A 25,182-nucleotide genomic window follows, 5' to 3' on the forward strand; every position below is an offset into this window, starting at 1 on the left:
GCCTCCAGGTCATGCAAAGTCTTCGGTCGTCTTGCATGAACCGCACATTTGAGATCTCCCCAGAGTGGCTCAATGATATTAAGGTCAGGAGACTGTGGTGGCCACTCCAGAACCTTCACCTTTTTCTGCTGTAATCACTAGAGGGTCAACTTGGCCTTGTGCTTAGGGTCATTGTCATGCTGGAAAGTCCAAGAGTGTCCCATGCTTTCATTGAAGAATGCAAATTGCCTGCCAGTATTTTCTGATAACATGCTGCATTCATTTTGCCATCAGTTTCCACAAGATTCCCTGTGCCTTTAGAGCTCACACACCCCCAAAACATCAGTGAGCCATCACCATGCTTTACAGTGGGGATGGTATTCTGTTCACTATAGGCCTTGTTGACCCCTCTCCAAACATCATGCTTATGGTTGTGACCATTAAGCTCTATTTTGGTCTTGTCGCTTTTTTGTTGCATCGGCGCAGTAAAGGCTTCTTTTTATGCAACTGGACCATGCAGCTCATTTTTGTTCAAGTATTGTTGTATTGTGCTCCTTGAAACAATCATACCGTCTTTTTCCAGAGCAGCCTGTATTTCTCCTGAAGTTACCTGTGGGTTTTTCTTTGTATCCCGAACAATTTTTCTGGCAGTGTTGGCTGAAATCTTTCTTGGTCTACCTGACCTTGACTTGGTATCGAGATCCCTGAATTTTCCACTTCTTAATAAGTGATTGAACAGTACTGACTGGCATTTACAAGGCTTTGGGTATCTTTTTATATCCTTTTCCATCTTTATAAAGTTCCATTACCTTGTTACGCAGGTCTTTTGACAGCTTTTTTTCTGCTCCCATGGCTCAGTATGGCGCAGAACTTCCACATGAGAGTTAAACTCATTGACTATAAACAATTGTGATGATAAATGGCTTCATATGATCACTATCCTTAAATTAAAGACCGTTTTTTTTACATGATCAGTCATATTTTCAAAATCAAAGCCAAAATGTCAATTTCTGCCAGGGTATGCAAACTTATGAGGACAACTGTACTAATGTTGGAGTTAAACCTACAGATACTACTATTGGTGAGTTAACCTAGAGATACTACTATTGGTGGGTTAACCTAGAGATACTACTATTGGTGAGTTAACCTAAAGATACTACTATTGGTGAGTTAACCTAGAGATACTACTATTGGTGAGTTAACCTAGAGATACTACTATTGGTGAGTTAACCTAGAGATACTACTATTGGTGAGTTAACCTAGAGATACTACTATTGGTGAGTTAACCAAGAGAACTTGACTGTTGGAATTAAACATATTACTGCTGGAGTGTTAAACCCAGAAATACCACTGTTGCTGTTGTAGAGTTGATCCTACAGATCTGTTGGAGATGGCTGGCTAACAGCCAGTCATGCTTACTTTATAAAGGACTACACATATCCGCTAGCTCCTTGACAAAATTAATCTTTATTTCAACCTCAATAAAACAATGTCATCCATCTATTGCAGAAAAACATCGGAAAAAGTAAAACCTCAATAAAAAATGACATTTCATATTAACAATTAAATGAATGTGAAGCAGGTTTGCAGACCAACATACAACAGTGTAGATAACATTATCCTCCCACTGGGTTGGCTTCGTTAGGCATGTGTGACGGTCTGTGTGTATATGAGAGCATGTGCTTGCATGGCTGCCCCTCATCCTATCCAATAGCTCTGCAGTACAAACTCCTTTACCCTGCTTTTATCTGCTCATTTGATATAAAACAAGGAAAAACACAGAAAACAAAGCCAGAGTAGAAACGAGGCAAAGAAAAAAAAACATCCCCCTGTCGAGCCAGCTGTGTTGAAGGTGAAAGCGCTTGTTGCTGGGGGATGTAGTGTCTTTTGGATCCAAAATCAAATAAGGTCCATGAGAATTTCATCTTCCATGACGGAGGATACCTGAGGCATCCCAGGGGGCTGTGCGCCAGGACCCCTCTGACCAGCAGCCATCAACATCTGACCTGAGACACAGAGATTATCATGGTATGTAGTATTTGTTTTTTCACCCAGTGTATTAATCAGTGTAATCAGTGAAACCACAAACATGTTAATTAGAGCAAAGAAACTTGCTTAGAGTTGTAAATGTGCTTAGACCATACAAAGCTGACTTACTGAAAAAAAAAAAATCCCTTAGGTGGAAAAGTAGTAAAAAATAATCAAACATGAAGTAAATAGACAACATCCTGTTGGATTATGTAAACAGAACTGTGCCCTAGACCTGGCAAGGACTAGCTTGTAATTATGCCTGCCACCCTTTGGCACCAATAGGGGCTTATTAGTGGTGAACTGAGGTTGCTAAGATTTTTTCAAGCCTATACACTTTCTCATATCATTCATTTGCTCACTACATTTACAAAAAAACGAAATCTTAAACAGTTTAAACTTTCTAAGGCTTCCAGTAAACTATCATTTGGTGGTTGATGAATTGCATCAGATTATTTGTATTGTTGGGTCATTTAGGTTTTCACAGGTATCTGTAATAATCTCCTGCCTTTGGTATAACCTCATTACATTTAAAATAACAGTATAAAACTTATATTCAAATAAGATGTTGGTTTTTTCCCTAAACAAACTGTCAACTTAATGAATACAACTGGTGTTTAAATGATATAAAAATATATATATATTTTTTTTTAAATATTTCTTTGTTTAGGAGGGAGACTGGAAGCAGTTTTACAATAAGCCAACAGTTTTATATATGCAACTAATTAAATTATGATTATGAGACACTTTTCAAATACATTTTCCCCTTAACCAATATGCTCCATCCACTAGATATCTCTGGAGCAGTCATTTCTCCCTCTCATTTGAATTTAGCCCCTAACACAAAAACAGTCCCATTTTTCTTTATTAAGGACTGGCCCCACTCTTTGAATATCAAAAACACTTCTTCATTTCACACAGATAGTGGAATCATTTGAAACCTCCCAAGGTAGAAGACTGACGCTAGCGTCGAAGGCCAGGTCAGAGCAGGTTTCCACAGGGTGTAATGTGAGTGAAAGGGTACACAGGGGACGCTAACCTGCCAGGGGCTGCCTCCACTGGCCCTGCATTTGGGCACCCCCTCCTGGGGTGGGATGGACGAGCTGCCCCCCCATTCCCGGATGAGGCATCATGCCCTGCATGTGACCAACACCGCCCTGCTGACAGACAGAAACACGTAGATGACGGTCAATCATAGAGTAGCTGGGACCTGCATTCCCCTAAACACTTCAAATGGCAGTCTGGAGATGTTATGTTTATAGAACTTAGAAATTCATCAGAATAATCCACTGATGCTTAAAAAAAACTGTCCTTGTAAATGCATCATTAGCGTAGACAAACTTACTTCAATGCAATGTTTATATATAGAAAATACTTGAGTGACAGATTACGTATTCTTATCATCGCCTTAAAAATCTGTACTTTGATAGCCACAATAATGACCACTATTATCATAAATGTGCAATTCCATTTTGATAAATGTTACTCCAAGCATTTACCTCCTTTTCAACATTGGGCATTTTCTATGCGGGATCAAAACAAGTACCTATCCACACAGATCGGCTTTGCTCACCAATTAAAATGTTTTGCTCATTAAATTCTCCCCCCAATGCATATTATCTCCTCGTGCATCTTGCCGCAAATTCAGTTGACATCCATCTTACCGGAGTTGTCTCCTTTGGCATAGAATCTATACCAATGCATCTTTATTCAGCTTTCCAGAAAACTAAGGTATCAGGCAAAAATGGATTCGGTTTACAGAGAGCCATGACAAGGGTGCAAGAAAACATCCCAGCGAGGAGCCAGGTGGCCAGCAACTATTTCTATCAAGACAGTTTTACACATTCCCATCAGATAGCCAATTGAGTCAAGCTGAAATGTAGCATTTCCGTCTAACTAAGCGGGGAACTGGATCCACCGGTCAGTAGAGCCAGTTAGTAAATGTAAGCAGGTTGTGCTAATCTCGAAGCTAGTTGCGTATGTTTATTTGTGTTTCAGCATAGCTGAATATCTAGTCAAGTGCACTGAAGCTGGTAAGTGCTAGCTAGTTAGTGCTATAACCAGTTACGGAAGCAGGTAACATTAGCTTGCATTAGATACAAAAGAAGCTACCTGTATAATCATGCACTACATTGGCATCATGAATATAAATTTGCTAGTACTTCTCTGATCTGGGCAAGAGGCTACTTTGTCATGGGTTCAGTGCATGTGGATTCACTGCTGTTGGTAATGTCTGTGACAATGTTTCTTGACAGTTGCCATGTGCGATTGTGTGTGTGACAAGGAAGTGTTAGACATATTAATGAGTATGAAGTTCACGCTTGTGGCATCAGCTGAACTGTCTGAAGAGGCAATAAAGTGAAAATAGAATTGCCATTTTCCTGTAGTTACAGTCAGATATTGGGATGTATCTCTTGGTGGGTAACTAGAAAACATTATGTAACCATGAAGACTTGATGTATAGTTTACAGGCACTCTCCCTAATCAAAACATGGTTCAAACTATAATGTTGATATGGTCAGTCTGTGCACCCATAGCTCCATGACTTTCAGAGTGGTTATATTTCTCCAGCTCAATCGCTCAGCTTTTTTACAGTTACGTGTCAGAATGTCTTGGGGGGGTGGGTTCTGATCATTCCCATTATAACTCCTTACATTGGGGAGAACAAGTATTTGATACACTGCCGATTTTGCAGATTTTCCCACTTACAAAGCACGTAGAAGTCTGTTATTTTATAATAGGTACCCTTCAACAATGAGTGACGGAATCCAAAACAAAAATCCAGAAAATCACATTGTATGATTTTTAAGTAATTAATTAGCATTTTATTGCATGACATAAGTATTTGATACATCAGAAAAGCAGAACTTAATATTTGGTTTGCAATTACAGAGATCATACGTTTCCTGTAGTTCTTGACCAGGTTTGCACACACTGCAGCAGGGATTTTGGTCCACTCCTCCAGACAGACCTTCTCCAGATCCTTCAGGTTACCGGGCTGTCACTGGGCAATATGGACTTTCAGCTCCCTCCAAAGATTTTCTATTGGGTTCAGGTCTGGAGACTGGCTAGGCCACTCCAGGACCTTGAGATGCTTCTTATGGAGCCACTCCTTAGTTGCCCTGGCTGTGTGTTTTGGGTCGTTGTCATGCTGGAAGACTCAGCCACAACCCATCTTCAATGCTCTTACTGAGGGAAGGAGGTTGTTGGCCAAGATCTTGCGATACATGGCCCCATCCATCCTCCCCTCAATACGGTGCAGTCGTCCTGTCCCCTTTGCTGAAAAGCCTCCCCAAAGAATGTTTCCAACTCCATGCTTCACGGTTGAGATGGTGTTCTTGGGGTTGTACTCATCCTTCTTCTTCCTCCAAACACGGCGAGTGTAGTTTAAACCAAAAAGCTCTATTTTTCGTCTCATCAGACCACATGACCTTCACCCATTCCTCCTCTGGATCACCCAGATGGTCATTGGAAAACTTTAGACGGGCCTGGACATGCGCTGGCTTGAGCAGGGGGGACCTTGCGTGAGCTGCAGGATTTTAATCTTCCATTTTCTAATAATTGCACCAACAGTTGTTGCCTTCTCACCAAGCTGATTGCCTATTGTCCTGTAGCCCATCCCAGCCTTGTGCAGGTCTACAATTTTACCTTACACAGCTCTCTGGTCTTGGCCATTGTGGAGAGGGTGGAGTCTGTTTGATTGAGTGTGTGGACAGGTGTCTTTTATACAGGTAATGAGTTCAAACAGGTGCAGTTAATACAGGTTATGAGTGGAGAACAGGAGAGCTTAAAGAAATACTAACAGGTCTGTGAGAGCTGGAATTCTTACTGGTTGGTAGGTAATCAAATACCTATGTCATGCAATAAAATGCAAATGAATTATTAAAAAAAACCTACAATGTGATTTTTCTGGATTTATGTTTTAGATTCTGTCTCTTACAGTTAGTGTACTTACGATAAAAATTACAGACTTCTACATGCTTTGTAAGTAGGAAAACCTGCAAAATCGGCAGTATATCAAATACTTGTTCTCCCCACTGTAAATCTTCTAGTGATTCTTAAATTGGAATTGCAGATGTATACTACTATACATGTCATCAGAACTCTGGCTCTGCTCTTCCCAATGCCGTGTGAGTTTTCAATGACAGTCCTTATGAAGTTGTGCATCGCGCACAGCAAGGTGTCTGCGATCCTTCAGACTAATTGGACAACTTTTGCCGAATGTTTTTTCTGAGTGAGGAATATGCTAAACATTAAATGGGAATAATGCCAAATACCTACAATTTCTCCACAAGTTCATAAATCCCTTGAAAAATGTGTTGGATTGGCTATCTATGCACAGAACTCTCTCACCTGGTTATATTGCCATCTCCTCTCTAATGTCATTCGATAGAACTTGGTGAAATAATCATCTACCTGAAAAACGAACATTCTGTCACAGTGAAAAAACACAACACTGTGCAACCTTAATCGATTGTGGTAGATGCCACATACGTTTTACGTGATAAATGTCACATCTCCTCCATAAACAGCTACGGGGTCTAACTGCTCTAGCCAAAGAGATGGTTATGGAAGAGGATTCATCAAAAGTCACACTTTAAAACCTGCGACTGACATTTACCCAACGATTACTTCAAGCGATTTATAAACTCTGACAAATTGTAGACAATCATCGTCATTCCCCTTTAAGAGTAATTCATTCATTTTTAAAGTGGAGATGTTGGGGTTTATAATAAACATTGGATGACAATTTCATGCCCTTTCCGATTTTTATATAACAGTAAGGTCATACACACCGTGTATACAGTGACATCCCTGATGACCACTATGTTGGATGTAAAGTTCCAACAGGACATGGGGTCTACAGCATTCACACCTGTGAATCGTTTTCACGCACACTAAAATGATCAGTCTCTCTGAATTGCTGTGAGAAAGCCTAACACTGTGAGATCCTATTTAATTGCTCCTTATAATAGGTGGTTTTTAGTATTGGGTAAACACCACCAAAAGTGTACGGGAAAGTCAACTGCCGTGTTCTTACTGGCTGCTGCTGGCTGAGGAGGAGACTGCGCAGCTGCGGATTGGCTCCTGGGTTTGGAAGGCGTAGCATGGCACCCTGGGGCGGGGCTTGTCCACCCTGAGCGACCTGGTTGGGTGGAGCGCCAGTGACCGGCGGCTGCTGATTGGCTGCGCCGGCGGCTCTCATTGTCATCTGCGTGACAAGCAGAGAGCAAAGGGTCAAGAAGAGGGCAGAACAGTAGAACACTCAGCAGTTAGAATGGGACCTTATAAAACTGCTCTACAATTCATGACATCATATGAAATGGAGGAAACATCCATCTGGATGACGTAGTGCAACGCAAAACAGAGACCCGTTTAGGCTCATCAGTTTCACCACTACTGGCTGAAATTGACCCAAAACCCCAGCGTGGACCTTTAAGTAAACTGGATTCATTGGAACAGTACACCAACTTCCATTTAAAGAGTTCTACATTTTACAAGGTAACCCGCTGAACCCAGAACATGCCGGTCAGGCGATAATGCGAGCGTTCAGAGACAACACGTGCACCGCGGTGAGGAGCGCTGAAACGAGGAGGCCGCCCAAAACAAGTGGCCGGAGAGTGGATTCAGCGCGGGGGTGGGGGGGGAGCTTGTGTATGCAAGTCTCACCAGGTTGGCCTGTCTCTGCTGCTCCTCCATCAGAGACACCTGGCTACCAGGAGGCATGCCCACCACCACAGACTGAACGGAGACAGAGGAGGTGCAGAAGGAGAGGAGGAGGGGTTAATAGGGCATGCGGTTGTGTCGGGGAGGACGGGCTCAGTGGGCGGGCCACTCCGCCACCGGGTCAGTCACAGTACCTGTTGCTGCACGTTGCCGTGGGAGACCGGGATGGGCCCCTGCGGCCGGTTGAGGAAGTTCTGATTGGGTTGAACCTGGCCGGGCTGCCCTGGCATCGGCCCTCCGGAACCCAACTGGAGAGGAGGATCAACGATGTTACTTCTCTAGTGTGATCCGACCACACTAAAGACCGACAGCAGGCTGCCTACAGTGTGCCGTCAGGCCCCCAACCCTCCTATCCCCTCCATGTCAACCCGCGTTAAATGTGGAGCCTGTTGGAAAACACCTAGAGCGCGCATTAATGTAGCCACCTTTACGCTTCAGGGAATGTATTCAATTGGGTCTTTTGTCAGCACAGTAGCACGTGCAAAAGAAATAGTCCAAACAACAATCTAATAATTGGCACGCATTCAGACTGCCATAGCAATTCTACTGTAGCGATGTCACTTTGAATATATGAAGGTAAGAAAACAAAAAAAAACACATCTTCATTATAATTTCATGTTTTCTGCCTCCTCTAAATAGCCGACATACACAAAATTTGCAGCATGAGTAGACACACAGCCTCATCTAGAAAAGTAGAAGAAAAGACTGAGGATATAATATAATTGATCTTATGTAATTCATGTAGACTACAGAGAGGTGGTGTCTGTAATGGAGGCATTTTGTTCCTTTGTCACTAAATCAGCATTCTAAGTGTTTACCTGAAGGGAAATAATGTTTCATTTCAAACAGACAGAGTCTGTCCTAAGGGTGCCTGTTCATAGTGAGTGAGAACCAATGAGACATGCACCTGATATTTCACTTCCAACTAATTGACTCATAGCCACCAGAACATGGTTGACCTGATTGACTCAGGACTGTTCCCGGCCTCCAGTCACTACTGTACATCCCATCCCTCTATCCAGGTTCCCTCAGTCTGTCTGTCTCAGTGAGCAGGGCTGTGGTCAGTGATGACCTGTGTGTCTGTCTGTCTCAGAGAGCAGGGCTGTGGTCAGTGATGACCTGTGTGTCTGTCTCAGTGAGCAGGGCTGTGGTCGGTGATGACCTGTCTGTCTGTTGTCTCAGTGAGCAGGGCTGTGGTCGGTGATGACCTGTCTGTCTGTTGTCTCAGTGAGCAGGGCTGTGGTCGGTGATGACCTGTCTGTCTGTTGTCTCAGTGAGCAGGACTGTGGTCGGTGATGACCTGGGTCTGACTCACCGAGCGGTGCTGCTGGACCTGCTTGTGGTTGGTGATGACCTGTCGGATGCCGTTGACGAAGCCACTCTGGTCATTGGGGATGAGCCCCATGAAAATCCTCTTCTTGGAAGAGTAGAGTAGCATGAGGACCCGCACCTCACAGGGGGCGCTGTGGGGAAAGTGGACACAGCCGGCCTGCAGGAGACAGGGGTGGGGCAGGGGTCAAACGTCAGCACTGCCCTCTTCCGCAACGCTCATTATAGTTTGGCAATATAGTTCATTCACGTGGTACAGTACCAGAAAACCAGGCGAGCTGACATGAATTCAATTGGACCACGGAAAAGCTCAAAGGCTGAAATAAGTGTTCCTGTGACGTCTGAGGCTGTTGACAGTCCCTGTGGGGCCTAAACGGGGATCAGCTGCCATGCTGCCATGCCCTCTACTGGCCGAAAGATTTTTACTGCAGCCTGGTTCTAACTGCCTTGTCCATCTAGTGGACAATGGAGGGAACTGTTGCTGTTTTCCCAAATCTATCGTTTAGACTAGTGTTTCTCAACCCTGCTCCGGGACGCCCCCCTGCCCTGCATGTTTTAGATCTCTCCCTGCCCTAACATACCTGATGTAGCTCATGAATGACTTGACAATGAGCTGATCATTTGAATCAGGCGTGACAGAGCAAGGAGAGAGCTAGAACATGCAGGGCAGGGGGGCACCCCAGAGCAGGGTTGAGGAACACTGGTTAAGACTCAATGTGATGGATAGTGACGTGGAACAGGACAAGGACAGAGAGCAGAAAAAGTATAGAATGTGAAGCAGAAGAGTGCTACTTACAAATCCATTGGCCATGATACGATAAAGACCCTTTAGAGACTCCAAATCCTTGTTGGTGAAGAGAAACTGAACCATTCGAGAGTTTCTGAAGAGTGGACCAAGTGTTGTCTGGACAGGGACAAATACCTCATTTAGATGACTTTATCCTCATTGTCATCTTAAAACGCATGCACACATGCACACCTCTCACCAGTAGCTGTTGTGGGATCAATTGCATGATGAGCTTCTGTGGCCACTGGTCAGCATTTCTATCACAAAGAACAGGGAATAAACCAATAGGAACTCTCCATACATACTGCAATACAACCAATGACCAATCAGTGCGGCCGACACTGGCAGGATAACAGACCGCTGTAGCAGGACACTCACAGGTTCTCCCCTTGGTTGACTTGCACCTGGCAGGGCAGGGAGCGCGTGAGTTTGGTATTGGAATCCATAGACGAGGCTTTGGGCTTCTGAAGTGATGGATGGAGAGGGTGGGGGAGGGAGGAGAGGATGGGGGGGATGTTGTGGAGAAACAGACGGAGAGGTTTGGAAGTTAGCATACAGAGTGGCGAGGCGGCGGGGGGGTTGGGGGTTCCACAGTTCACACCAGGGGCACACGCGAACCGTTTGACCCCCAAAACAATACAACCCCCAGGTTAGAAATGGCCTAACACGAGGAACGGTGCGGACCGTCGCCCCGGGGAACAGCTGTCTCACAGGGGACAAGAGCCGGCGCGTTCATCTTGAGGGGATCCATAGCTTATCAATAGTGAGTCAATCCCAGGTTGGTCAGTGCTGCTGGAGGCCCTGTTATGACCATAACTACTGCCCCGTTTTGGCTGTAAGACAAGACGCATGGGCTGTTTGTGGGTGTGCGGTAAAGCCTCTGGGACGGCCCCCGCTGGGTTAGGACACAGATATAGATCCAGACCTGATCACAACAAGGATGGATTTAAATCTGCTCCACACGCAGTCCAGGAAGAATACCTCCAAACAGCAGACGCATTCTTCATCAGGTGAGGGATTTTAAAAAGGCGTTCGTTTTCCCGTGACATAGAAACACATACGTATACCAAACCCCTCGGGAACATGTTCACACCAGATTCTAGTTTCCCTCACCTCTTGCCACTCCAGCACTCCACTCCACGCGATAATCTTATTGGCCTGTGCTGCGGACACGCCAGGCTATCCAGACGGAGAGAAACAGAGGGTCAGGCTAAACAAACATCGCCACACACCTGTAGGAAAAGCCACATAGGGTGCAACCAAAAGAAAGGAATATTTGGGGACGTCGACGCACGATCACGTGGACCCAGGCTCACCATGCTCGGCTGTGAGGGTGGAGGCGTCTGCTGATTGGCTGGGGGCGGCTGTTGAGGGGGCAACGGCTGCTGCTGATTGGGCGGCGGCGGTCCTTGCGGCTGCACTTGTTGCTGGTGCTGAGGAGGGGCTTGTTGCTGGGTCAACAGGGGCGTGGAAACCGTGGTGACGGTGGACAGGCTAGGCTGGCTGGAGGGAGCCAACTTCCCTCCCCCTACTGACGAGATTGTTGACTGGCCACCGAACTGAGGACCAGGATTGACCATCCCAGGGACTGGAAAGGGGGATTCAATGAATCACACAGAGAGACAACGCCCCAGACATAACAGGCTAACAGTCAAACGAGGCTGACGAGAGCCACCGTTTAGATGAGAGAGGGCGATGGGATAATGGCTAACCCGGTACTCACAACGACTCTTCTGGTTGTTTGCGGCATCTACGGCCATCTGTGCAGCTGCCTGTGCCGCGTTAAGGGAAGGTGGAGGCTGACGAGGCAGCAATGAAAGGGACAGAAAACACTGAATCAGCTAAGAGCCTGTCCATTCAATGGTACACATGGCGGAAAGAGGAGATAAGCTGCCAGGCCAAACATTCAGTATATCTTCACTACCTGATACGGATGGGCCGTGCTTATTGGCGGAGGAGCTTGCGAGACGGGACCAATGGGAGCCTGACTGACAGGCAGGGGTTGGGGTGCGGGTTTGAGAGGACCTGGTCCTCCTCCTGACGACACTGTACAAACATACATTTTAGGATGACACCATTACCGACGTGTGTCGAACTTTGCTCTGTCATTCCTGATGTAAATGAATCTGCGGAGAAGGTTTTCCTGCTGCTCCTCACCAGGAAGGGAGATGCCCCTGACCAGGACCATGTGGAAGGGGTCCTGGCTGTAGTCCGGGTGCGTGTCGACTGGTCCCCCGACCGGCGACGCCCTGTCGAACAGCGAGCGTAACGCCGGCAGTTTCCGTGGCGCCACCACTGAAAAATGAATCCCTCTCTGAAGAATAAGACAAGGAAAAGAGATGTTTTTCATTGGGTATCAGCTTTACACAATAAAAAGGTTACAAATGACCAACAAATTTGCTGGGAACATTTGATTATATTAAACTTTATTGTCATTGAACAGTCCAACAAAATGCAGTTTGTGTCTAACCAGAAGTGAAAATAGAGGAGTGCAGGAAAATGTACAAGTACTAGAATATGTATATACAAGTGGAATAAATAGGTGTGAAAATGTATGCAAATGTATTACATATGGCAATTCTAAATGTGCAGTGGAAAATTCACAAATTTACAGAAAATCTACAGGTATTAAGTATAATGTATGTACAAAAATGTATCTCGTAACAAGACATTAAATTCTAAAAAGAAAATGGGGCTTGTTCACTCTTCTAACAGCCAAAATGTCCTCACCACATAATTTTGCGACAGCTTTTTTCTTTGCAGTATAACACTGCAAGTCTAAAAGCACACCATCTGGTAGAGCTACTTGTCTAGAGTCTAAAAGCACACCCTCTGGTAGAGCTACTTGTCTAGAGTCTAAAAGCACACCCTCTGGTAGAGCTACTTGTCTAGAGTCTAAAAGCACACCCTCTGGTAGAGCTACTTGTCTAGCGTCTAAAAGCACACCCTCTGGTAGAGCTACTTGTCTAGCGTCTAAAAGCACACCATCTGGTAGAGCTACTTGTCTAGCGTCTAAAAGCACACCATCTGGTAGAGCTACTTGTCTAGCGTCTAAAAGCACACCATCTGGTAGAGCTACTTGTCTAGCGTCTAAAAGCACACCATCTGGTAGAGCTACTTGTCTAGAGTCTAAAAGCACACCATCTGGTAGAGCTACTTGTCTAGAGTCTAAAAGCACACCATCTGGTAGAGCTACTTGTCTAGCGTCTAAAAGCACACCATCTGGTAGAGCTACTTGTCTAGAGTCTAAAAGCACACCATCTGGTAGAGCTACTTGTCTAGAGTCTAAAAGCACACCATCTGGTAGAACTACTTGTCTAAATCTGCCTGGTTACTCACGTCTCTGATGATCTTGACCAGGCCATCTGCGGTGCAGCCTGTGTAGCTCACACTCTCAACGGCAGGGAGCAAGTATGGCGGAGAGTTACACAGCAATACACACACCTTGTGTGTCTGACCTCTGTCAGGGAATGAGAAGAGAGACACGTTATTGTATGTGTGCGGGCTATGGAATATTTTATTAGCACAATCGGATGTTAAGTAGACAGAACCTCTGTGTATAACTCATGCATTCACTTGTATAACCAACTGGGTGTTAATTGATAAAACATTTAACCAGGTTACTTGAGCCTAAGGGCTCATATCGTCTCTTAAGAAACTGTCATTGTCACACTTGTATATACAAATGTACTGCTCTTTTTTTTAACCTCATTTTTCAAAACAGTTTGTCTTTGATTCTTTCACATTTGGTTACTAATGGATTAAGAAGAGAGGCTCATAAACAACAATGTAGAAAGTTTGTATTTCTATGCGTGTGTGTGAAGGACAACAGGTGTGTCCTGTTATTCTCTTATCTGTACTCCTACTCCTATGGTCTGTATAGGGACTGAACGGTGTTGTCTCTTAGGAGGTAGGAAATTCCAGTAAGGTCGCATTACGCTACAAAGCGCAGATCTTTTTCTCTGAGCTCAGAAAACCAAGAATCATTTACTTCAAAAAGTGTATTGTGTAAGAATGGAACCGTATAAAGGGATATCTCTGAGTCTGAGACAGGCAGTTACTCCGCGGGCAAGCTCGGCTAGGTACTTTGTAATAAAGTCTATTTTGCACTCACAAGCTATCTTTGAGGGACATCAGCGCAAGCTTGTGTGCCAGTAAGAACTCACATTTGCTCTCTCATCTTCTTGAAGTCATCAAATAGCTGCAAAGCCACCGACAATCCCTCTGCAATGAGGCTACAGCTCTCCGCCCCTCCTCCCATGAACCTGACGGAGACAGACACACGACCGCGCCATGGGCAAGGCGGAACACTACCAGCAAGTCGAAGCGTTTGTATAAGACCTTAAAAAGCTCCCTGTCGTTCTTACTGGATGCCGTCGATCCATGAGACAAACTCAAAGGCAGAGCTGGTTGGGGCGTGACACTGTACATAAGACTCAGGAGCACAGTCCACCGTGTTGAAGACCACCAGACCATACTGGGTGCCTCCATACTGGAAGACCGGGGCAGGAACAGAGACAAAAGAGATTAACGGCAGGCATTGATGGCTTGTCAGGCTTTAGATGTAAGGTAAATAGGCACCTAAAAGCACACTAAAAGGAGAGAACAAAGTTGAAAAAGACTCACATCTCCTCCAAAGTCTGTCTCTGCCGGGGGACCTCCGTTGAAATACCTGTGAGGAGAGGACGGGGAACAATTCAGGACTGCAGAGAGTGGTACCAGTAAAAATGGACAGAATGCTGTTGTTTCCAATGGGAGGTTAGCGAGGTGGATCAGGCAGAACAAGCAAGAAGTTGAGCAGAGTCGAGCACAAGTAGAATCCTAGGAGGATCCTAATGATGCGTTCTATCATGTATTCGCATATTTCTGTTAAAGTGCCTGCTTTTTTTTTTTTAATTGTCGGTGCAGTAACAACATTCACCATTGAACTTAGTTTCTAAACAACAGCATTCTTGGTACACTTACTCTATTGCAGGCAGTATATAATTTTTCCTGAGGGATTCAAAATAGGGGCCGAGGTTCGCAGTTCCTTCGATGACAAACACCACGTCTGCCACTTGATTGGCTCCGGGTTTAGTGGGCGGGTCCATGAGGATAGAACCCGCAACCAAGGAGCTAGTGAGAAAGAAGTTGGTGGTGAGAGGTACGCACAATTATCAAAATATAAATACAAATAGAACAGGCTTCCCAATTCAAGGCATGACCGCATAACGAACTGACTGGTGGCATTGGTAGTGCACTCCTAGAGGTAAACCAAGAAGTAAAACCTAGCTTCAACATTTTAGACAAGAGGGTTACAATATCTCATAACACTTATGTTCCAGCTCCATGTTAAAATAGTCCATTTTGCTATAACTTGTTGGATGACTCCTCCTGAGGATCGAGTTGCAGATGCCTGATGACCTGGTTTGAGTTGTGAGGGCATGACAAACCGGGTCATCAGGACCGATCTTACAATTAGGTTGAAGAGTCTACATTTGAGGCTGATGCCTTCTTTGGTGATGTCCATTCTAGAATCCGTTTGAGCGTAACTATATCCCCCAACCACCTTTATGGGAACAGTAAAAGGAGAATGTTTATATCAACCTGTGTTGTTATTTATTGAGTCACCTGAACTCATATTACCAAAAATACATTCATTTGCACTACCCACATTAGTAAGCAATAACATTTACTAGAAGGAAGATTCGACTTTACAATGGAATTACCAATTCCATGCAGCTAGTTAGCCTCTATACAGCCAATAATATTGACGCTTTTTACGTAACTATATTTTAAAGGACAGATATACAGCCCCCAATAATGGCATTAATGGCTAGTGTGTACAAACACCAGTCTAAATATTGCCACGGAGATGCTTGGATTAGTTGCAGAAGCAGCCAACTTCTTCACTACAGATATACTCACTACAGATATGAAATAAATAAGAAACAAACAAAAAAAACAGCTAGACAACCTAAAATACATGACCTAAAATCCTTCATTGTTGAAGATGAATTCTAGAATCTTAAGCAAGCAAAACTTATGAGATGTCGGATTCGTAACATATATGAATTGAAAATGTACAGGTCGTAACATACCATACGAAATTGGTGATAACAGCTAGTAGTAGTACAGTACTCAGTTGGATGACAAGGAACAAAACGAGAATGGGTTTTGGCTCATGAGCAGTACTTTCACAACTGTACTGGCAGTAATAAATGCATCTTTAACTGGATAAAATACAAATAATCAAAAAGGCGTTCTAAAAAGTATGACCAGTTGATAGTTAGGTACAGTTGTGTTGTGCTTAGCTAATAGCAAGCTAGTTCTTACTGCTAACATTTGTACTTAACCAACTGGAAAGCATCCCCTTCCTACTACTGCACGTTTGAGAATAACAACTTACCGAACTACAGTAGTTAATTGAAAATATCACATATTGCAATAGAGAGTACTTGACAGCTAACATGACAGCTTTGGCGTTTGTAGAACGAATTTCCTTCGTAGGCATGTATAAATAAGCATTAGCTAGCTAATGTACCTAGCTAACATTAGCCACAAGCCAGGCATTTTAGCTACCTAATGATTTCCATTAGAAAATCATCAATTGCATTTAGCTAGCTGGCTAGATACTTGCTACTCACCAGGCGGTCGGCAGCCGTCAGCCAAAGAATTGTGTTTTTGGCTAACCCTAACACTTCGAAATTAAAGAAAATTATTCAGTAAATAAAACGAAACCATTCTCATTAGATACACACTGACGTAAGGCCGTGCCGAAAACAAATCATCGATCATACGTTCTGTTATCGACATATCAGACTTGGTCGGGAAGTGATGTTCAATCAACAACCGAGCAACTGAGGATGGGCTTATTGTCTTCTTGTGGTTTGCACAAGGAGATCTCAGACACCGGAGTTAACACTGATCTATGATCATATTGATCACATGAACACAGTGCTCTGATGACTTTCTATGCACATTCAATGTACATTAGCGTATTTTAATGTACCATTCATAGGCAATATTACGCGTATATTTATATTTATAATATTTAAAATGTCTTTCATATTGTCCATATACACTTTTTATACACTCTTTGGAATTGCTGCTATTTTACATTGTTGTTTTTTTCCTATTTTTTCCTTTTTATTTTACGTAGTGCTTTGGCGTAAATGTCGCGTGACATGTCAAAAGAATTTCATTGCTCAGAACAACACTGTTATTTTGTGGATTTGACAATAGCAAGAATTTGACTTCAAATAGACTTGATAACCAAATATCAAGCTGAGTTAGTCCGTGGAGTACCTGCCCGTCTCAGACTCAGAGATCTCTCTTTATACGGTTCTATTCTTACACAACATAGGCCGGCCTCTCTGAAGTCAATGATCCTAAATGAGTTTAGAAAAGAAAATCCCAGTTACACAGCATAATGCAACCTTACTGAGATTCCCAGAAACCGAATCCCAGAGAAGCAGTAACACAAATTGCTACCCAGTATATTGCTGTACATGAGAAGTTGTTCTCAGTCAACCTGGTAAAATAACTGTAAACATTTTATTATTTAGTTGCAATACCATCTCTTTACACCAGAGGTCGGCACAGTCTGCCAGTCTGAAAATAAATGGCCTAGGGTGTGTAGAATGATATAAATAATTTGAGAGCCAACAGGTAGGGAATGGATACATGGATAATTGATTATAGGACCCTTGTCCATGCATCCAGTACAACATCAAACTATAAGCCCCTTTCTATCGGTTGTTAAATAGGCCCAGATTTGCCTAACACCCTGTCACCGTAACCTTTATACAGCCGCCACGTAGCTCTCCCATTCGATCTACTACTGAAACGAGAACCTAATTACTGGGGCGGCCTTCAGCAAGCTTACCTGCTGTCAAATCAGCACACGTTGCCGCAAGCCAACCTGTGGTTTGAGCACAATGACATCCTGTGTTTCTCTGGGTCCAACAATAGAATATATTCCCCTGTGGCACTGGGAGCCAGTCAGCACAGCCCAGCAAACAGCAAATGGCTTCAGAGCTCATCAAACTCAAAACCTCCCACAGAAACAATGTTGAGAATCAATTTACCGGTAAGCCAATTAGATTTTACTTAGGCTAGGGGCCAGCAGGGCAGTGAGGGCCAGATAATGGGCGATGGCTCCTAGTGACCTTAGCAGGATTTATGTAGAGCCAGGAGCATGCTGAAGGCTCCCTTGCTCCCTTTCTCCCGAACACATTGAACCCCAGTAGACCGCATTTAATTCTGACAGTGGTAAAATGTATTTCAGAAAAAAGGGACTAGGTTTTCAAACCTTTCTAGCTGTGAGTTATGTGCAGTTTGCACGGTTTGAAGTTCAGTTGGCAGAAACCGGCAGTACTCTTAGGTTATTGCTTTAGGGTCTATGTTGTGGGGTTTCATCGCTTTTCACTATTTAGCTTTTGTGATCGTCCTATCTGGTTGATCCAGGTGGTGTGGACATTTACATGACATTTTTGTAATTTAGTAGACAAGCCCTCTGTTGACCGGCACTACCACCTGGAGAGGGGACCATCTGGTCCTCTCACATCAGGTAACCATCACAAACACACGGATACACTGACATACACAACTGGGTTACCACAAATAACACACTGATTCTGGAATAAAAAAACAAAAAACAAAACAGTCTTTCACACAAGCATGCTCAATCACCTCTTGGTATGTAAACTTTGCACAACCACTTTGAGTGATTTCTGCCAATAATCTTTGTCAGATTTTCTCCAGTTTTGTTAGACAATACTTGTTGACTGCAATTGTCAAATAGTGCCACAGATTCACCATTGGATTGAGGTGAGGACAAGACTTTGATCGGTGCACCATTATTCTACTCCCTGTGACTGAACTCTTTATCTCCTTCAATGGGATTGTCAGCCACTATGGCTTCTCTCAAAAGTGTCCTTGTTTGGGCACTGTGTTTTGAGGGAGAGCCTTTTCTTGGTAGTGTCTGGGTGGTGATACAGCTTCCACTGCCTGGTAATTCATCCAACAGTGCTCACTGGGATATCCAAACACTTGGATATCATTTTGTGCCCTTTTCTAAATCTCTGCTTTCAATTTATTTTATCTATAACTTCTGTAGCATGGTCTAAGGTCTTCATTTTCTTTCAGATGCACAGCTTAACCAGTGATCCTTCAACTGTGGGTTTTTTAACACGAAAATGTGACAGCAACTTTAACGGTTCATGGATGGAGGCCAATGGTTAATTTTGTCCTCATTAGGCCAGTTTTATTTATGTAAACTTAGAGCTTCCACTTCATCTGAGTAGAGTACTATTTAAAGCAAATGTCAAGTATTTCCCAACATAAAATCAATGTCACCATACAATAATTGATGTTCAGTGTTTTAAAACATAGATATAAACGGATATAAAAATGTAAATGTAAAATTGGTCAGTGGTTTGAATACTTTTGCAAGGTGCTGTAGGTTGTTTTCCATGCTGGGATGAACATTTATGGAGGCATAGAATCACAACATAGAAAATGAGAAACTTTCATTTTCAATGTATTATAGTCTTTCAGAGAATATACATTTTTTGCCAGACAGATATAGAATATTCATTTTCTGCCAGACAGATATAGAATATTTATTACTGTGCCACACGGATATTCCGTTTAAAATCATTTAATCTATATCGAGTAGTTTCTTTCTTGCCTTGCTAAATTCCAAAATGCCAAAGGCTCACCCACAGCAATGACATCTATTTAATGAGATTACAGAAAACATTACCAGTATGAATAGTAATCAGTAATATAACAGCAAAAACATTCAACTTAAACCCCTCCCCTGTGCTAGAAAAAGCTCTATATATTGCTCACACCTCCCCCAGTCTCTAACTCTTACCCCCCACTCCCTCTCTGCCTCTTTCAGCTCACTGAACTGACTGAAATGTCTTTCCAACTACATTTTTTTTTTTTGCATGGTGGGAACGTTGCCATGGAGACAGCAGTTCCCCGGCCCCTCCTCCGACCTCCCTTCCCTCTCAGCGGTCCGTGGCGTTGTAGCGGTGCTAACTGGCATGTCGGCACTTCTGTGTGTCTGTCTTGGTCTGAGCTGTTCTCACGCTGCTCGCGCTGTCAGTGTGCTGCAGGTGCCCCATTCGCCCCTCAGCGAGTGTGTCTATATACAGACCTGTCCTCCTCCACCTCTCCTTACACACACACACACACACATGCACTTTTTCATTCCTGTCTATTTAATACCTCCCCTCCCTGTCTCATCCACCCCCTGGCTTCCCCTCTCTGATATCCCCCTCACGCTCTTAATCCTGTCCTCCTCCTCGCTCTTTTTGACGCACACGCTTCCCTTTAGGTTGGTGTTCAGTAGACTAATGCTCAGTTTAAAAGGGGAAAATCACCACATGGCTATCCTCTCATTTATGTTACTGCTACAAGCAGAAGTAGGAGGCTGACCAGAGGAATACACACACAGGGCAGACTGCAGAAACACTTTTACATAACCTAGGTAAAGTGCGGCCACAATAAAGAATTCATGATAAAGTGATTAAATAATTACACATGACTTAATGCACAGCTAAAAAGGGAGACAGAGGTCCTACAGCTTCATGGAAGATTCTATTAAAGACCATTCTGGTATGTGTATTGTACACACACACACACACCACAGTAATTAAACAGACACACGCAGAATGAGGCTGGATGATGCATATCCTTTATTTCCATTATCATTGCTTCAGCCACACCATCTCCTACACATTTACCTACATAATCTTGTCCTTCACCCTCCTCCCAGTTCTCTGGCTAAAACAATCGTCCTAACTGAATGTCTCACTCTGATTCAAATTTCTCAGTTAAACCCATAAAAAAGTAAACTTCTAAAGAAATTATAAATAAAAAAGGGAAACCATAAACTAAAAACAGAAATACTGTACCAATTTAAGGAAGATATACAGCATAAACAATGTTATTTATCATCATTGTTTTGATCACAGAGATAACAATTGCTAGGTCTCCATTTTTCTCATTAGTAGTATTAGTATCAAGTTCATTGTTAGGTTTTGCTTTAAGCATCACTTGTTTAATTTTCATTGCATCAAGTTGACATCATTCATGTTAATATAAGCATGCAAACACGTTTCCCCATGTCCATCAGAACTGCACTAACATAGAAAGACAGACTTCCAGAGGAGTCATACACGGAGAGAGAGACAGGCAGAGAGTGAGAGAGAGACAGAGAGAGACACAAAGAGAGAGAGGGCAAGATGGAGGAAAGCTGGAGTACTAACAGAGTGGGTGAATAGCTGAGTGGAGCCAGAGAAAGCATGAGACATGGAGAAGGACGGGTTGTTTAAAGAAATGGAACGCCACAACCAACAATCAATGAGAGAGACAAAGGGTAAAGAAGAATAAAGTAGGGTATTTTTAGAGAGATTTAAAGAGAAGTAGAGGAGCACTCATACCACCACAATATTATGGGGCAGAGAATCAGATGGTCTATGAGGGATGGAGACAGAGCCTGGAGAATGGCCAATGGATAATAATATAGTATCTAATTATACAGGCAGATCAATGACCTCCCAGAACAACCTGAGCTGACATACATTACCAGATAAAATACTTCTGGCTATGATATGGGATATATACGGCTTCAGTCCGTGTACATACCAGTAAACCTCCCTGCACTTCCTTGGCCTAAAGTTGGACTATTAACTGAATCAACCTGAATGTGTTTAAGGAGAAATGGCAACCAGAGCAGTATTAGCGCTAACTTGTTTGAGGTCATAGTAGTGGTAGTGGTGGTATTGGTGATGGTTCTCTCATGGCAGTAGCCACATGGTGAAAAAAGAAAGTGCAGAAAGTAAACAGGGAATCATAGTATTTCACTTGAGATCAAGGACACGGTTAACCCCTCTCTGTCTCCCTGTTTGGAGGGACCGCTAAGGGACATGGACAAGTAGTCATTACTATTTTTTTTTTTACCTCAGCTGTTTTTGTATCTATTAAAGTAATCAAAACATATCCAACATTTGTATCTTTCAATCACTGTGCCAACTGGTTTCCCCTCAGACATACAGCACACATTTACTGAAAGAAGTACACAACCGACACAGATACTTACACCAGGCAAAAAGGGGCACTGATTTGGGAAACAACATAGACAATACACTAATGTCTATGACAGACAGACTGCTCATACGGGGTGATAACAACCCCACTCCCCACAGAGTGCAATGGGTCCTACACAAAAAGGGCTCCTCTAAGACACAAAGGACAAAAGACACAATTTGTTCCAAGACAAGGGTTTCAGTCTGTGGATGCTAGGAATGGTGTGGGGGCGCAAGGACAGGTAGGAGATAGGGACACACAAGGTCACAGTGACACACACACACACACACACACACACACACACACACACACACACACAGGCATACGCACACAGACGCACACAAATACAAAACACACACATACACACAAACACAGAAATACACACAACTCAAAGCAACACAAATGTGTGTCCTAATGTTGTCGTCCAATTGGAAACATGATGGACTGCAGACAATTTTTCTCTTTTGAAAATAAATAATGTCTTCTCAAAAAAAAAAAGAAAAAAAAAATCCTGGGATGATAGAAAAATAAAATATAATGGTGAAATCCTTCCCGGTAGGATGCCTTTCCAGTAAGTGCACTCCAAGCCGAGCAGGTCCGACCTAATCACAGTTCCCCTGTAGAGTCCTCTGGGGTAAAGTCTGCCAGTATATCCAAACAGGGGGACTCTATTCTCGTAACACCCCGGGGCCCTCATATAGTTCAGGTCTCCAAGTACTCACTGTCACATCCTTAGTGGGTCGTAAAAAACTGGTATGGATTAATTACCTTCCCGGATGATTATATATTACACAAACACCCGAAACAATATCAACAAAACAAAGATAATTGATATTAATGAGCACCATGAAGGAGGTGACAAAATAATGAGACAAAGGGACACATTTCAAGGTTGAGTAACATGCTTCCGATGGGTTCCGATGGGTTCCGATGGGTCTGCCCACATCTCTCCCTCTCCTGACATCAATAATAACGACCAGCAAAGGATCCTTCCCCCAGCAAAAAAATTAAAATAAAAGCAAGAAAAGTCCAGATCCAGAGGGAAGGCCCAAGCCAGGCGTTCAGAAGAGTCTAGAGTCTCCGCAACTGATGTTTGTCCTAGTGAAAACACTACATGAACCGTTCAGAAATACTACACTAATGGTCCAAAGTAAAGTGTTTATATGGTTGGTCTTTTCAAGTCTATACAAACAGTGCAGAAACCTTAGGACCGGATTTGGAGGGAGAAATGTGTATCACACTCCTGGATAAATTACTGAATTACTGGTACTAACAGATGTTCTCTACACTGTGTGTGTGTGTCTGTGTGTCTCATAGTTCTACAATATTTTTCTGTAAGTGTTGCTTGTGTAGAAGAATTTTTTTCCCTTGCTTTGCTGCGATAGGACAGGAGTTGGAAGATTCATTAGTAGCAGTAGAACAGCAGTAGCAGTTGATGTGTCTCCTTATCTCTCTTTCTTTGATGGAGAGAATTATTCACAGATGAGAGGAAAGAAAAAAACTGGAACTAGAAAGATGATAATGACCTGGGGAGAAAAGGAAGAAGGAAAAAAGAGAAAGAGATAAAGCAAGAGTGTGAGCGCTGGTGAGAAGCTATAAACAGAGCCACAGCAGTAGACTACAGTATGGGGAGGGGTATTTTACATACAGTGGATATAAAAAGTCTACAGACCCCTGTTAAAACGCCAGGTTGTTGTGATGTAAAAGACTGAGACAAAGATAAATCATGTCACATTATAGGTCACATTAAAGGTGGAAAAAGTTCTGACATGATTTATCTCTGTCTCATTCTTTTACATCACAACAACCTGGCATTTTAACAGGGGTGTGTAGACTTTTTATATCCACTGTAATCCATAACATCTCCATGGTACAGATGTTCTTGTATCACAGCTCTAAGAGCACTGAAGCGTCGGATGGATCCCATTCACTGAGGTCATAATCATAAAGCTGTGAATATGAGTCCCTCGACATAAACTATGGAATATTGGAAAATTGTGTTAGGCTGGGGTCCGTTACACTTCAATAAAGGCAATGTGAGAATTCAATACAATCCCTAAATGAGAAGTTCCACAGAATTCAATTCAATCCAATTCCTAAATGAGAAACTGCCCATTCTTTGTTCTGAATCATAAAATGTATTGGTCTGACTTCAAATGGAAAGGACTTCAACACAGTCTTGCATGAGAGAGCATTGAAACAATTTTACTCACAGTTCTACTCAGAGTGAGGACTGTCCACCACGATATGTGGCTTGGGGGAGGCTGCAGGACTCTTTGACACAAACGAGGCCACAAGTTTCTCCTGCAGACAGACATCAACACAAAGTTGGTAGCGTAACACAAAGACACCAGTGAACAGGCCAGGTAAAGAATTGCACTGATGAAAGAAGGCACTGCATTTAATCATTTAGTTTTTTCTTTTGTAAAACTATATGACTATGTCAGGAAGGATACATATTCAAATATATTGGCATCCTTTGGCTCTCAAAGGCATTCAAGTTGGCATTAAAAAAGGGGGGCACATTTAAGTTTGTTCCAGCTGAGCGAGCCTGACCACAACGACACACCAAATGTGTTTGCTGGATCCTTTTTCTAATGTCATCTTTCCTTGTATTATGAAAATACCTACTAAATGAATCTACCCAACTCTGTGGATGGATCTAGGAGAAACCAACATTAACTGGGTTCATGTGTGGTTACTAACATTGCGTTTGAAATGGATTTGCAGTATTTGATTGAATGTTTATGGGGTCGCCTTTAATACAAATGTTTATTTAATTATTGTCAACACATTTTATATATACCTTGCTATAGATTACCATTCTGAGAGATGTGAGGGGTTTACCACAGTCTATATACACTGTTAAGGGAACTTAAATGAAGGGAACACATAAATTACACATTGGGTTTCGATGAACAAAATATATTAAAGATCTAAATCTTTACTGTACATTGTGTAATTCATTGAGAACAAAATGACGTAACAACGCACCAACCGATTGAGGGCTGGATTCAAACTCACACCGATATTCTGTGTAAACAACTGAAATCACAGGCTGTTCCAACTTGTGCAAATTTCATCACGGCAACTCATAATGTGACTCTTGTTGTGTGTATGGCCCCCACATGCCTGTATGCAGTCCCGACAACGTCTGGGCATGCTCCTGATGAGACAGCGGATGGTGTCTTGGGGGATCTCCTCCCCGACCTGGATCAGGGAATCAGTGTGCTCCTGGACAGTCTCAG

General features: G+C 43.1%; 2 protein-coding genes across 9 annotated transcripts in view; both read right to left on the reverse strand.

Moving 5' to 3' along the window:
• Positions 1 to 1,427: 1,427 nt before the first annotated feature.
• On the reverse strand, positions 1,428 to 16,677 carry med25 (mediator complex subunit 25). Of its 6 annotated transcripts, none has more exons than XM_013135897.3 (20): positions 16,477 to 16,677; positions 14,816 to 14,965; positions 14,477 to 14,522; positions 14,218 to 14,342; positions 14,017 to 14,115; positions 13,190 to 13,310; positions 12,008 to 12,164; positions 11,775 to 11,896; positions 11,574 to 11,622; positions 11,167 to 11,438; positions 10,964 to 11,029; positions 10,229 to 10,314; positions 10,050 to 10,107; positions 9,860 to 9,967; positions 9,050 to 9,223; positions 7,869 to 7,982; positions 7,678 to 7,749; positions 7,049 to 7,219; positions 3,047 to 3,167; positions 1,428 to 1,985 (listed from the first exon to the last, which is right to left on the reverse strand). In XM_013135897.3, the coding sequence occupies exons 2-20, from the start codon at positions 14,938 to 14,940 to the stop codon at positions 1,879 to 1,881; spliced, it is 2,193 nt and encodes a 730-aa protein (XP_012991351.1). In that variant the 5' UTR covers positions 14,941 to 14,965; positions 16,477 to 16,677; the 3' UTR covers positions 1,428 to 1,878. The 6 variants fall into 6 exon arrangements, with proteins under 6 accessions (XP_012991351.1, XP_010872425.1, XP_010872424.1 ...); XM_010874123.4 differs by having other exon boundaries at positions 10,229 to 10,311; positions 11,574 to 11,649; XM_010874122.4 differs by having other exon boundaries at positions 3,047 to 3,164; positions 11,574 to 11,649.
• A 3,841-nt stretch (positions 16,678 to 20,518) lies between these two features.
• The window catches only part of syt3 (synaptotagmin III), a 57,772-nt gene continuing 53,108 nt past the window's right edge, over positions 20,519 to 25,182 (reverse strand). For all 3 annotated transcript variants that reach the window (XM_020051296.2, XM_010874124.3, XM_010874125.3), the window contains exons 12-13: positions 24,148 to 24,238; positions 20,519 to 23,460 (exon numbers count right to left, since the gene is read on the reverse strand). In XM_020051296.2, the coding sequence (XP_019906855.1) occupies positions 24,152 to 24,238 (87 nt within the window). In that variant the 3' untranslated portion in view covers positions 20,519 to 23,460; positions 24,148 to 24,151. The remainder of the gene's footprint in view (positions 23,461 to 24,147; positions 24,239 to 25,182) is intronic.

The sequence above is a fragment of the Esox lucius genome, chromosome 11 (genome assembly GCF_011004845.1).
Source record: "Esox lucius isolate fEsoLuc1 chromosome 11, fEsoLuc1.pri, whole genome shotgun sequence".
Lineage (NCBI taxonomy): Eukaryota > Metazoa > Chordata > Actinopteri > Esociformes > Esocidae > Esox > Esox lucius.